Source organism: Melampsora larici-populina, assembly GCF_000204055.1.
Source record: "Melampsora larici-populina 98AG31 unplaced genomic scaffold MELLAscaffold_24, whole genome shotgun sequence".
Taxonomy (NCBI): domain Eukaryota; kingdom Fungi; phylum Basidiomycota; class Pucciniomycetes; order Pucciniales; family Melampsoraceae; genus Melampsora; species Melampsora laricis-populina.
Window position 1 is genome coordinate 367,446 of NW_006768788.1, and position 14,700 is coordinate 382,145.

A 14,700-nucleotide genomic window follows, 5' to 3' on the forward strand; every position below is an offset into this window, starting at 1 on the left:
GCAGGGTAACTGCTGACATGCTTTGGACGCTGCTTGTTGTTTGTCAGTCCCAGCTGCACAGCTGGAGCGCAGCGGTTCGAAAAGCAGATTTCTCCTTGTCTGTCAGCGCAGCTCACAGCTCACTTGAGCTGCGCTGCAAGGCCTCTGAAGCGGAGCCGCTGCTTGCAGCGCAACTGGTCCAATGTTGCTCTAACCCCATGGCAATTTTGGTTTCAGAGGGTTTGTATGAAAACCCATACATGTATGAATCAAAGCTTTGTGCCACCCATCTGGCCAGGGTGGTGATCAATTCATGGGATCAATCAAAAAATTCATTATTAGTAGTTTACCAGTTTACCAGAAAAGTTTAGCAGGGAAGGAAATTCAAAATAGAGGTTTTTAGATCAATTGAAGCTCTTATGGGCTTATGTATTGATCATTGGGCCAAGACTACATCATTTTATTTCACATTAGTTATTAATATCATTAGATTTCATTCACAATCTTATCACAAAAAGAAAGAAAGAAAAATGTAAGAAAAATTCAAAAATATAGGTATACAGGCTTGGACATGGTTTTTAGGGTAGTGATATCAGGCTTATGGGTTTAGTAAGGTTATAATATGAAAGAAAAACATTATATTATACTTTAACAATTTTAATCTTGAAGTTTGATAAGGAGAAACAGAAGTTATTAGAGAAAAGGTACTTTTTCTAAGTTGGTAAACAAGGGTTATACGTGTAGTTTGCATATGTAATGGTGGTAATAGTGGAATTTAAGGTTGCCAAGAGGATTTTCCGGGATTTTTAAGGTTACAGAGGATTATGTCATATTACATGAGCAAGAAAATAGGAGTAGCAGCTGTGAAAAGTAGTGAAAATGGGTGAATTTCGTCAAAAATGAAGGTTTTCAGCTTATTACATATGTCAAATGATGTCAGATTATGTTGGTACAGCTATTCCATTATATGTTGGACATCGAGAAAAAATAAGAAATTTTTTGGTACCTTAAGTGAGGTTAAACCTCGAATTTCACCACTGAAAACAAAAAAATACAGTGTTTGCTGTGTTAAATCCAGTCAAAAACTGTGCGCCACCCGGTTCGAGAACGGACAGGGGAAGTTGGTGGTTTGCTGTTTGACTTGGGAGCAGGTTTTTTGCGAGATCCCCTTGCACGCTTGGAATTTGAATTAGATTGGGTCGAATCTGGATCGGTAGCACCTGTGTCACCTGTACTAATTGACATACCAACCCTTGGTAAATGTCACTGTACCGAGGGCGTCAAGCCGGTCTGTCGCAGCAGAGCAATCCAGGTGACCTGGACCACTTTTTTATGCTGTCTAAACAACAAGTTTAAAGTCAAAAAAACTTCATCAGTTTTTCATTTGGCCCATCAACTACGCACAGACAAGTTTTCATCATGTTTCATTTACTTGAAACTTGACCATTTCAAAATAAGGTGGCCAGGTCAAAATATATGCTCTGAGTCTTTCCAGAGCGCTCTGAGACGCCTTCAGAGCGCTCTGAGAAGCTTCAGAGCATCTATTTGACCTGGTCTTAACTTACGATTCCAGTCATATGTCACCAATACTCAGACTGCCCAATCTACTTAACACAACAACTTCTCACCAAATTCCCGCGATTCGAAGTCGACCGTTCTCCTCGATTTGGCAAGCGACACTGGTACGGGCAACTCACACGAACACTCATACGCACAAATCATCAAGAAAACTTTTCAAATGATTACAAAGACACAAAATCAAAACACCAATATTGAAAACAACCAATCACTCTTCAATCGCATCAACATCAATCCGCATCCAGCTCATCGTTCTCATCCTCGTCAGGCTCTCCATCGTTATCGACCTCCTCCTCACCCGCCACATCATCATCATCATCATTCACTTGCAACTCAATCATCCTATGCTCAAGCTCTTCACCTTCATCCAGAGGTTCCGCTTCAAATATCTGAGCCTGAGAGTAAGTCTTCCAAGCAATTCTACTCTTTGACACCAACACCTCCCACCGAGCTAAAATTGATGTCTCGTCTATGGGTTCCAGGGCGCTATACGATTTGGTCCGATTGATTAGGCCCTGCATGCCTCCACTCCAGAATATCCACAGTCGTGAGTACTTTTGAATCAAACGTGAATAGAGAGATTGTAGACTTTCTTTGCTCATGATCAATTGCTCTGTGATGGTTCCCTTGGTTATTCCAACCACTTCGATAATCCATTTGTTGGCTATAGTAGCAGGATTGTCGTCTGGATTTACGTATAGGAAATCAGTTCAGTTGTCAGGTAATGTAATTCATAACCTGTAAGCGCTCACCTTGTGTTTTAAGTGCGGTTTCCAGTACTGATAATTTCTCTTCCATTGCTACTGCCCACCTCACCGACTGTCTAGCTTCGCGTGCAAGCCTTCGAAGTTCATCTTTTGCGTGTGTTTTGTCTCGGAGAGCCTCAATACCTCCTTGGGTCCTTTGATCAACTGCCCATGGTTCGCCGGGATGGGTCAGCTGACCGATGTCCCAGAAAGCGTCAGAAACCAAAAGTCGTCGAATTTCTTCAAAGTCGGGGCAGGTAATCGGGTTAGGAGTCTGAAAATCATTGTTGAATTGGTCAACATTCCGTTTATAGGTTTCGTATTTCTTTTTTAATGCTGCCTGTTTGTCGCGTAAGCTTTTGTTTGTCTTTTGTTGAGCTCGCGTTCCTTTAAAATGTAATATAGTCAGTATCATGTGATTTCAATTTTAATTAAAATACCCACCAAGTCTCTCATCACTCCTCTTCTGCATTTCGAAAACTTCTACCTTGGCCTCGTACAATTTAGCCTTAGCCACCCGAATCCTGATCAACTTTTTACCTTTGGTGGCTTCAAGTTTTCAATCACTTGTACTTTCAGCTGCATGTGATTAAATGAATACAACCATGTGAAATATATAAGAAATGATACATACTTGAAGAATCTGGCATGTCACGATAGTGATTACCTCCCAGATCCCCTACTAGATCATCAATATCCTTTTGAAGGAGCTCGAGTGTCTTCGGTAGATGTTGTATCTTAGATTTATCTGCCACAGAACGGTCTCTTCTGGGCTTTGCCTTCAACTTCTTTAGCTCATTGCTGTAAAATTTAAATAACGAAAGTTGACAAACTACTATCAGTCAATAATAAACTACTATCAAGTGCTCATTTGAACAGATTGATAAGCTCAACTCAGTAGCCTGATGTTTCTCCTCTAGCGCCACCAAGATGTCAACCTTCTCCTTCAAAACGCGAGAATTCTCCTTTACCATTACCTGGAGTTGGCAATCTCGCTGGCGGTTCCATTGTCCCATTAGGTACTCGTCAGAATACAATGGATCAGATTGTATGGTGTTCAACCGCTGACAGCTCTTGTTATACAGGCTGTGGCTGCTTGATAGCCGCTGAAGCAACCATCGCACTACAATTTCCAAAAAATTGTTATGCCATGTTCACATTTCACAACCAAAACAGAAAAGTACCGCAGAAAAAGAATTGAACTGCACCTGAAACTTTTCGGGCAGCCTCATTGAGATGGCAGGTTCTCAGTTCCAAAGCACAAAGCCGATGAAACGCTGTTGAGTACCTCAAAGCCCCGACCAACGGCGCAAGTTTAGACCAGATTCGCTCCAGTCCTTCCCCATCGGAAAGGCCCCAGTCCTCATTTAACCGTGGGTTATATTCTAGTTGACACCCCCATCGGTGTACATAAGAATGGAACACACTGGTTCCAAATTTGAGTTGTTTATTAGCACGAGCTTGTGCAAAAAAGTTCCTCTGTGCAAAAAAAGGGTTGTGTATCAGTTTGTATTTCAATCTATTTCAAATTTCAATTCCTATCACTACACGCCTTGCCGAGGTCATTGACAGAGTGTGGGATTTAGAGAGATGATTATAGATAGTTAATGATACATGCCTTGATGACACTCTTCTCGAGGTTGCATCCTATGTCGTAAAGTATGCCGAATTTGAGCTTTTCTACATTAGCTTGATCTTGACCGGTTTCCTTCAAGATGCAGTCCATCATTGCTAGGGGATAATATCCTCTGTTGTGCAAGGTTGGATCTAAGCCTGAGGAAACGAATTATCAATGGACAATAAGTAAAAAATAACGGACCTTTCCCCGGTCTGAACAATATTGATGAACTTGATGAGGTGGTCATGGCGGCATGCCATCCCCATCAAGCCTGTTTCGAAAAAACCTTTCCAAGTCTGACGACCGCGTATATCATTCGCAGCTGTATGCTGGTTGCTACACGGGTCCTAAATTGGAAAAATGTTAGATCTTGGTATCAAATGGTGGTGCAGGAGGTCAAAACAAGTTTACATACAATAACTTCATCTTTTTTGGCTTTTGAGCCTGCTCGATTAGGTAAAACACCCATTCTATCTTCCCATTTCTTGACCTGCTCGGGCTTAATGAAAAGAGAAGGAATGACACCACTTTCACCCCTCCATCTAGCACTTGCAGATTCATGACGACGATGTTGGAAATTTCCATCGAGGCATATCACAATATCAGGTTCGTCAACTCTTTTTCCGGGGACTTTGGGTCCAAAACACGGTGGGCAGTTAGTTGCAAGCTTCTCCAAAGGTGACAAACGGAGAGATTTCATAGCTAATTCATCCTCAAGTCGTAGCATCTCACGGTAGGCATCGACAGCAGACGTAAAGGGTTTACGTAAATCTCGAGTCTATACATCAAGCTGTCAGTATTGAATTTTATTATTTGAGAAGGAATGAACCTACTTGATCAGTACCAGAAACCAAAAAAAGCGGGTTCCCAGCATCTAGAAACTCATTAAGAGCTTCTACAAAGGGTGTAAGCCGAATAGTGCAGTACTTCCAGATTATATGATGAAAGGCCAATAGTCGAATGGAGAAGGCTATACGAGGATGTATGGGTGACCCTCCTATGTATCCCTTCATTGCCAATCTGACAATTTCGGATCGACACTTACATGTCTCTAGAGATATCTTCTTCCGACCTATATCATAAAAATAGCGTGGTTGATGAGCTTGACAAGAAAAACAAAACGGTTTAATCTGATCGACCGGACTTACTAGTCAAATCGACCACATCAACCTCAACTACGCTGCGCTTCCAATCAGGGCATTTACACAATGAATTGAAGTCGTTGTTCCACGTATGTTCGTCCCCCCATTGACGGGTCTTGAAAGAACAGACCATAAAAGCATTGAATAGGTCTGGAATAACCTGCTTCCAGTGTTTCTCCTCTGTCAGGGTGCGTTCCCGATATGAAACACCCTTGAAATAAGCTGATCGTAGGCCTGGTGGATGAATCACGAGACCATCGTTAAGCGGGGCGATATCTTCGTTCTCGGCATTTGTCTGAAAGTGGTCATACAGAACTTGTGGCTGCTCGTTATCGGAACCATCATCATTGTTGTAGTGGTGTGGATCTGGAGGAGTGATCTGAATGGGTGTATCATCCAGCCGTGCGATCCTACTTTGTGAAGCCTCTGCTTCGCGTTGTTGAAGCTGAGCCAGTCGTTCGGCAACACTACCAGGTGCCGGTCTGGGAGGTTCATTCACCCTTCTTTGGCGTTTGTTTGATTCAGGAATGAGTGAACCGGGGAGAGTCATACTTTGAAAATGTATGAAGGTGCAAACAATTTGATCAAGATGGGAGCAACTACCTTTATTTTCATAGGCAAGGGATTCAATCGAGATAGGAACAACCACCCCCTTGATTTCAAGCTAAGGAAAGATGTAGCATTTCATAAGTCCATGGTAAGTGCATGATGTCATCATTTGAAATTCTTTGTCAGTTGAGAAAGACTGGTAGCAATGAGGCAGATCCAAATACACAGGTCTATCGTCTCTGGCCTCCACTTGAAAAGTTCAAATTGAATTTCATCCACATATGAGCAAGATGTTTCTTGTTCTTCTGATGGAAGCATCAGATAGTTCAGGTGAAATAGTAACTGAACACCCGACAGGAGGAAATCCATGATTTGTTATGATTTTCAACAATCCTGAAAGTGGCGGGCTGCACTCAATGATTTGTCATCTTTCCCTTCAACTCGAGGATCTGGATTGAAACAAAGTATATCCTTGAAAGAAAGGACCTTGCTCAAGTTTTGATCACTTGAATCCATTGGATCCTTCTTCTGACTTGTGATCTTGATTGCGCTTTTATCAGTGTACTTGATATCCGATTCAGGCGTGTGATGAATCTTGGTGACCAAGTTCGTGTATATATATAAGAAATAGATGATCCACCTGTTCCAGTACTTGGAATGTCAGTGCGAGTTTCAAACTTAATGTTGATACTAGATGAAAATCAGTACTTTGTGGGATCCCAACTGGAAAGTTGAGATGTGCAATCATATTGTGCACAGAGTACTAACCTGAATGACCGCTCTGCTTGTATTGAATCCTGTGTCAAGTATATCGATTGGTTGTGAGTAGGATCATGCAAGGGTGGCATTTGTATGATGCTTTCTCTAAAATATAAGATGATGCATGCAAATCATACAAAAAATATTCACTTCCAGTGAAGGATATAATTGCGATGATGAGGTATACTATGCAAAGTAGGTGAGGATTTTGGTGGTGTGACCCAGAAAAAATCAAAATCAAAAATCCTACCTTAATTCATAGGGATATGCTATAACATCATGGATCAATGTCTAATTTTGGTGTTGCTCGAGAAACAAAAAAGATTTTATTATGCAATGTGCCATCAAAAACTGGCTCATATTTTGCTTATGAGGGCATAAGTGGATCTGTATGTGGGCCAAGGTCTAGAACAAAAGCTCCTTTTTTACGCACAATTTGGTAGTGTTATGAAAAAGTATCTACTTTTGAGGTTTGTTGCAATTTAAAAAAGTTTCATTGAGAACACTTATTTCGACGAACCGCTCAAAGGTTACTATTTTGCCTGCTCAGAACACAATAAGTGGACCTGTATGTGGGACAAGGTCTAGAAAAAAAGCCACCATTTTATGCCCAACTATGTGGTGTCATGAAAAAGTCTCTACCTTTGAGTTGTCTTGTAAATCAAAAGAGTTTCATTGAGAATACTTTTTTCCACAAAAGTCTCAAAGGTTACTATTTTGCCTGCTCAGAAGGCAATAAGTTGATCTTTACTTGGATCATAGACTACTGTGATTGACTTGTTTTGAAGCTCAACTCTCCAGTATTCCAAAGCAGGCTTCACTTCTCACATACGTCAGCAATGAAAAAAGTTTCATTGAAAACACTTCTTTCCACAAACCTCTCAAAGGTTACTATTTTGCCTGCTCAGAAGGCAATAAGTTGATCTTTACTTGGATCATAGACTACTGTGATTGACTTGTTTTGAAGCTCAACTCTCCAGTATTCCAAAGCAGGCTTCACTTCTCACATACGTCAGCAATGAAAAAAGTTTCATTGAAAACACTTTTTTCCACAAAAGTCTCAAAGGTTACTATTTTGCCTGCTCAGAAGGCAATAAGTTGATCTTCACTTGTGTCAAAGACTATTGTGATTGACTGCTTTTGAAGCTCAGCTATCCAGTATTCCAAAGCAGGCTTCACTTCTCACATGCCTCATAAATGGAAAAAGTTTCATTGAAAACACTTCTTTCCACAAACCTCTCAAAGGTTACTATTTTGCTTGCTCAGAAGGCAATAAGTTGATCTTCACTTGTGTCAAAGACTATTGTGATTGACTTCTTTTGAAGCTCAGCTATCCAGTATTCCAAAGCAGGCTTCACTTCTCACATGCCTCATAAATGGAAAAAGTTTCATTGAAAACACTTCTTTCCACAAACCTCTCAAAGGTTACTATTTTGCTTGCTCAGAAGGCAATAAGTTGATCTTCACTTGTGTCAAAGACTATTGTGATTGACTTCTTTTGAAGCTCAGCTATCCAGTATTCCAAAGCAGGCTTCACTTCTCACATGCCTCATAAATGGAAAAAGTTTCATTGAAAAGATGTCTTGCCGCACCTGTGAATTGTAGCTGCCGCCGGTGAAAAGATTACACTTCGAATGAATTGTACTACATGTAGTTACACACACCTGTCACGGATATCACACATGGGTATCCCAAATTGCCAATTGACAGGGATACTCTATACCCTTAACCCAGTTGAATCTGGATTCTGCATTAACAGGAACAACAACCATTAGCAGGAACGACGACGCACGTGCCATCAAGACATCCCCTGCGCCCTCCTGCACCACCTTCACTCACTTCACTACAAATCTTCCACCCCGTTCACTCACTTTGTTGTGAATCATCCTCACTTCAATCTAAATCGACTGTTACCATGCCTTTGACTCGCTCTAAAAAGACTACCAGCTCGAAAAAATCTACCAAGATCACCGCTAAGAAGAAATCAAATCGCACCAAAAAGAAAACCTCGCAAACGACTCGAACGGATCAGGATCAGGCTGGTTCCGGTTCCGAAGCGTCAGACACTCATGGAACAGATGATGAAGATGGACTTGATGATGAAGATGGACTTCAAGAACGAGTTGATTCTGAGGCAGGACCTACGCAAAGCAAAGCAAAGAAGTCGACTATCTTTCAGTCGCGTTTCCCCGGTCTTGAACTTGACACGTATGAACAGCAACTTGATTTATGGACTGTCATCAAACTTCAAGAATCACTAGTTCAACAAAATTCCCGCCGTAGTAAGGCTCCGAAAGAAATTAAGGATCTTGTCAAGATTGTTCGGATGGAATTCGAGAAGCGGATCCTCATGATTGCGCTAATGGCTGGAGTTCCCGAGATCGTTATCTGGAACTTGGTGTGAGTCTCAATCTCAAAGATGCACAAGTTTGGTGTTTGCGCAACTTCAACTAACCTATCGTGTCTTTTACTTCAGCGGCATGGGCTCAAAGACAGTGAAGGCAAATCCATGGATCCGTTTTCTTAGCTTCTGTGTGAAATGCCTTGGTGACAAACGTAATTGATTCACTATGTGATACCGGCATCCATAACACTGACTTCTTCTTTTGATCCAAGTCCCTGAACGTGACAACAAAGACGCTTGGGTGAATCGAAATCAGCAAATGGCGGAGCATTGGCATGCTCTGACCCCGGATCAGCAGGATGTGTTCAGAGACCCGTATTTTTTTGCACTGGCTAACCTGCCAGACTACTCTAACGTACCCCTTGGCGACGATGAAGATCAAGACACCGACGGAAATGAAAATGGAGTGATTGTAACACAATGCGACACTGTTGTTCCGACTCCTAAAGTTCATCAACTGTCTGACGAGGATCGATCAAAATATCAGCCTCTCTTCAATGAGCTGGTCAACGTTGAGAAATTACATCTTTGTCACGGTAAGCCAGAAAGCTCACCATCTGTTGCGACTCTACAAAAGCGATCTAGCCTTGCTGTTCGCAAGGCTCATCACGATGTAAGTCACCTTTTTTGATTTTACGTGGTAAATTCAGAGGAACTAACTGACACACGGGTTATCTAGTTCTCTGTGGTCTGTCAGCAACATCAAATTTCCTATTACCTAACTGCTGCTAGCTGTGGTGGTGTCGATGGATGGTCGCAAACGTTTTCCAATAGCCCGAAATTTGCTGATTGGGCACGGAAGACTCCAAAGATACCTGACAAGTTTAAAACATACGTACATGGACTAGAAGTCGCCCAGGAGATTGAAAAAAAGGAACCGCAACCAAGCGATAAGCGAAAAAGCCACCTGTGCCACCTATTAAATGGAATGATGGGTAAGCTCTCCCACCCTATTCAATCTCTGCTTTTGTCTACATGTGCAAGTACTTACGAAGTATTCATTAAATGTTTCTAGACTCTCATGTGAAGGGCCAATCGTTCCCAAAGGTTGCAGATCCTGTCAAATACATCAAAAATAAAGGATGGCCGATTAAAATTGTTCAAAAGGCTGGAAGTCAACTCCGAGCTGAAGACCTGGCTCGTGGCCATCGGAGGATAACGGATGCAGTGATTCGGGTATGGATAAACGACATCGAGAATAATCTCTTCATAATTGAAGCAAAAACTAATGATGATAGTCAAATCAACATAACTGAGCGGGATGATACACAGCCACAAATCAATTCTACGCAGGTTCAATCAAAACGAAAAAAAAAGAAAACTAATGATCAACAAGAAACTAGAGCTCCCACTCGAAAGAGACCAAAGGTTAGCGCTGGTGCAAGTACTCACCAACACCTCGAAAACCAAAACAGCCCCGAAGGAAGTACTACGACTTTGGAAGAAGATTCAGATTATCAAGACAAGGATCGTGATTCAGATACCGCCGATGATTCGGATGATGTGGGTACAAATTCACCACTTTTCCAAGTTAAATTGACGCTGATTTTATTATTACAATTTACAGTAGCTCTAGAATTGCTCTCTGCGTCTCCCTTATGCCGATTCTGTGTCAACACTTGATTTACATTTAATCTGCAACTCCTTAGCCAACTCCAGAGGTCTCGAGTGTGATATGTTTCTTTTCTCTTATTGTTTTTTCTCTATGGCTTCTCTCTCTTATTTTCTTTCATTCTAAAACTGCGCAGAGAACACCTGAGGGTCCTCATACGAGTTATTTTACTTCTCACAATGTGTTTTTCACCAAATGCTTGTTCTTGTCACAGTGTGTTTTTATGCCTTGTCACACTTAAACTTGAACAAACAAACCAAAATTGATGCCTGGATGTTCTAGTGCTAGTCTCTTTAAATAATCAATGATGTCAAATAGTAACATCTGAGTTGTCATATATGAAACTGACAGTGATACAAGCTTGTCAAATAGTCTACGTATTGGATTTAGACTTGTGCGAATTGAATACTTCTCAACAAATATAAATGAAATTCCAAGACCTATGAACATATTGATTTCCATATCGATAACTTAGAATTCGTATCGAGATTGGTTAGAATTTGAGTTGAGATTGGTTAGAATTCAAGTCGGGATTGTTTAGAATTTTAAATTAAATGGATGGGATGGTGTGTTAAGATTTCGAGGGGGCCTCAATCACCGCTTTGGTCAAAAATTTACAAGTTCGACAGAACTGGTGTGATCAAGACTTCTTTACTTAGCATCGGGTTGAAGTGCTGTATATACACATGTGACGTTTGAGGCTTGGTAACTCAAGACTTGTTACGACGTTGAGTAATGAAATTGCCAAATTGATGATGGCAGTTATGAGAGGGATGTAATCGAGAGAGGTATAACTTGAGGTTTTTAGGCAGGAGAAAGATCGAGAGCACCATCGATGACTTGAGGTGTATAAGAAGTGTTGATGAAGGGGTATTGAGGACTTTGATCCACCGAAAAAAAGGTGAGACCAGGTCAAATAGATGCTCTGAAGCTTCTCAGAGCGCTCTGAAGGCGTCTCAGAGCGCTCTGGAGGCGTCTCAGAGCATATATTTTGACCTGGCCACCTTATTTTGAAATGGTCAAGTTTCAAGTAAATGAAACATGATGAAAACTTGTCTGTGCGTAGTTGATGGGCCAAATGAAAAACTGATGAAGTTTTTTTGACTTTAAACTTGTTGTTTAGACAGCATAAAAAAGTGGTCCAGGTCACCTGGATTGCTCTGCTGCGAGAGACTGGCTTGACGCCCTTGGTACAGTGACATTTAACAAGGGCTGGTATGTCAATTAGTACAGGTGACACAGGTGAGTAACAGAGGTGTATGAAAAAAGTTACAAGGCAAATAAGAAATTGGTGTGAATCCCAAATTTACAGTCACAAGTCAACATGTAACACTAAAAACCTCAACTTCACAACTCAATAACTTACTCATCACTCATCAGAAATAGATCATATGGGTGTGATAAATGATCAGTATCATGAGGGCTACAAGATGCACTTTTGTCAGCTTGAGTCTAATAAAAGAGTCTTATTTATTCAAAACTGATATAGTAACTTACTTGTTGTTAGTAAAAGTGGTGGTGTTGGCTTTGTTTCAATACAATGGATTCCTAGTATTGAGATAAATTTGAGCCTAATTTAAATCTGACGCTTTTGGGTGTTAGTATCTAAAAGAATTATGTACTTACTGAATTCTTGTGAAAGTATTCAATAGTCTTCTACGAATGGGTATTACTAGAATACACCTATCCCAGGGCAAGTCTAATTCTACTCTAATTTGATGAAGATGATCTTTATCAAATGCAGAGATATTGGAATATATTGGACAATTCGTATCTAAGTAAATGCTAGAAGGGTACAGTCAACTCTGATATAACCAATACACTGTCAAAACCGATAATCTCGGCAAAACCGATAATTTTCAGCCATTTTTTTAAAATTTCAGTGAAGTTGGCTCTGACAAGACCAATACTCCATGAAAACTGATACAATTTTTTGGGTATTGGTTATATCAGAGTCAACTGTAGTACAATGATTATCCTTCAGAGATCATTGTCAATTTCTTTTGAGTCTTTAGATGAGATGTTTAAAAAGTAAAACGGAAAAGCGTAAAAACCACGCTAGTACTAATGGAGTAGATATCACTATTGGGAGATAGATGAGGTCTAGTCAAGAAGTAATCTGCTGGTTTTGTGGATTTTTGGTTATAGAGTTTTAAGGTTCTAAATCTGAAGTGGTTTTTTGTTATGGTTGTAAAAGATGATAGTATTTATACTCGTATTTGTTCAATGAGTACCATCAAAATCTAGTAGAAGTTAGCCCAGGATAATTAGTAGGTTGTTAATTGCCTAGTCAGGGTTGGAATTTAACCCTGACTATGTTTTCCTTTTATCCGTATTGGTTCGCCTAGGCAGAGTTAACATAGTCAGCCAATTTACTACGTACCTGGTTTTGATCCTTTCTCAAAGGTGGCTGGTGTAGTTATTGTGTTTCATTTTATTGAATCTTGATCAGGGTCTAGACTGTGTTCGTGGGTTAATTTCCAGGAGGAGTCTAGGGTCTTCTAGTTTCACTCTTGATACATGAGTGTGAGGTGTAGCTTTTCTTATTTCATATTATCTTCTATGCGAGATGATTCTTTGAAATAAGGGTTTTTCTTTTTCTTTTTGGTTTTATTATTGTATAGGTACTTATGTCTTCCTAGGGAGTTTGTCGTTTATCTCTCTAGGCTGACAACTTTAGTAATCCCAAATTGGACCTCATCTGAAAAAAATTGTAATCTCAAAATTTGGTTTTCAGCTAGTTTACAAGGAAAAAATCACCTGTATTCATCATAAGAAGTGCTGTACATCATGTTATTGTGTCACTGATCACTTTTGGCTGTGAAGATTACATTATTTATTAGTAAGAAGATTATTACATTACATCATTATGGGGTTTTTAGGGATTTTTGGGCGGATTTGATTGGTTTTGAGGCTGTTGACCATTGTAAAAGTTGTGGTACAATGTTATATACACTTTGAGATGATTTTGGGACTGTTGTTCCCCTTTTTTCTTTATCATTTACGCAGTTATTATTTTGTTTATCATCATAAACTTATTTCAATAGTACCTGGTTGCTTAAATACGCCCTTTATTATAGCTATAAAGAGAAATTTACTTTAGTATTATAGTCAAAAAGACTTATTGGGAATGATATCACAAATATATTGCTTATTTTCTTTAGTTAAACATCTGGGAATAACACTATAGCAGTGTTGATAGCAATAAAAATTGTGCTTTTGAGATAAAATTTGTGTGAAAGATATATTTCTCTGGTGCCTTATCAATACTCAATACAACAGTGTCCTTTCCTGATTGTGTTGTTTTAGAAGAGCAGTCCTTAGACAACTTCTACTAGTCATTTTATTAGTAGATTATCCTCTTCCAGCTCTGTATAACCCTTGTTGGGTTATAAGTTCTACACTGGCCCGCAAAATTGGCCAGCCGCTGGTAATTTCACATGATGTACAGGCATTTCACATGTATCTGAATATGCCTGCGTGTCACACGCCTTAATCTGCCAAATGGTGTGATACTCATGAACAAAATCAAATTTTATCCATCCTAAACAGAAAAAAAGGATATTTGAAAAAAACTTCAATAAAGTACAAGCAAAATAAAAGAAACAAGTGTGATTTAGGAGACCTTGGTGGTAATTAATTTTGTGCTTGTCTAGGGACGGTGGGTGGGTGACAAAAAAGTGAATTGGCACAACAAGATTAGCAGAAAAGAGACTACATCTAAAGCGAGTTGAGAAATCTGAGATGGTTTTCTTCATGAGATGAGAATTGAGGGGCAAGTAATTATGCTGTATCAAACTTGCATATTCTCCAATTTGTTGTTTGAAGCTTTTGGTATCAGCTACCAATCTTTCTAACCCAATCTATGTATTTCATATATCACACTAATAAACAATTTATGACTATAGAAAGTCCCTGCTAGAAAACTAACAAACAAGAATAGCTCTTCCGTGATTAAACAACAAATCTATATCAAAGTGCCATCACAGTTTCTCAAAACAAAAATTCCACTTGATCACAAAGGATGGGAATGAAAAGACAAAGAGGAAAGTCTCCTCCACCGCCTCCAATTCCTGGAAGCTTGCCACTTAACTGAGCAGTCTGCATTTTGAGGTTGATGGTCATAATTTCAGTTGTTCAAGCCAAGATGGGGAGCACATGCTAAGTATGTAACGGGGTTGCTTTGGCAGATCATAATAGTACTAAATACATGATACCTTGGTTTGGGGAAATTGAAATGACCCTTTGTTGACCGATTTGGAATTACATTTGGCTGCAGTGTCAAACGTACTGACCAGCATCCCGCGGCCGGC

At 40.0% G+C, this 14,700-nt stretch overlaps 2 protein-coding genes across 2 annotated transcripts; one reads left to right on the top strand and one right to left on the bottom strand.

The window, feature by feature from the left end:
* Positions 1-1,787: 1,787 nt before the first annotated feature.
* Positions 1,788-5,613, bottom strand: MELLADRAFT_107556 (uncharacterized protein; the record flags this gene model as incomplete). The annotated part of the gene is made up of 2 exons (XM_007411341.1): positions 1,788-2,242; positions 5,319-5,613. 2 exons carry the CDS (start codon positions 5,611-5,613, stop codon positions 1,788-1,790), a joined length of 750 nt encoding a protein of 249 aa, XP_007411403.1.
* Positions 5,614-8,286: 2,673 nt separating this feature from the next.
* MELLADRAFT_87993 (uncharacterized protein) lies at positions 8,287-9,854 on the top strand (the record flags this gene model as incomplete). The annotated part of the gene is made up of 5 exons (XM_007411186.1): positions 8,287-8,771; positions 8,848-8,927; positions 8,988-9,388; positions 9,455-9,710; positions 9,760-9,854. The coding sequence occupies 5 exons, from the start codon at positions 8,287-8,289 to the stop codon at positions 9,852-9,854; spliced, it is 1,317 nt and encodes a 438-aa protein (XP_007411248.1).
* Positions 9,855-14,700: the final 4,846 nt, after the last annotated feature.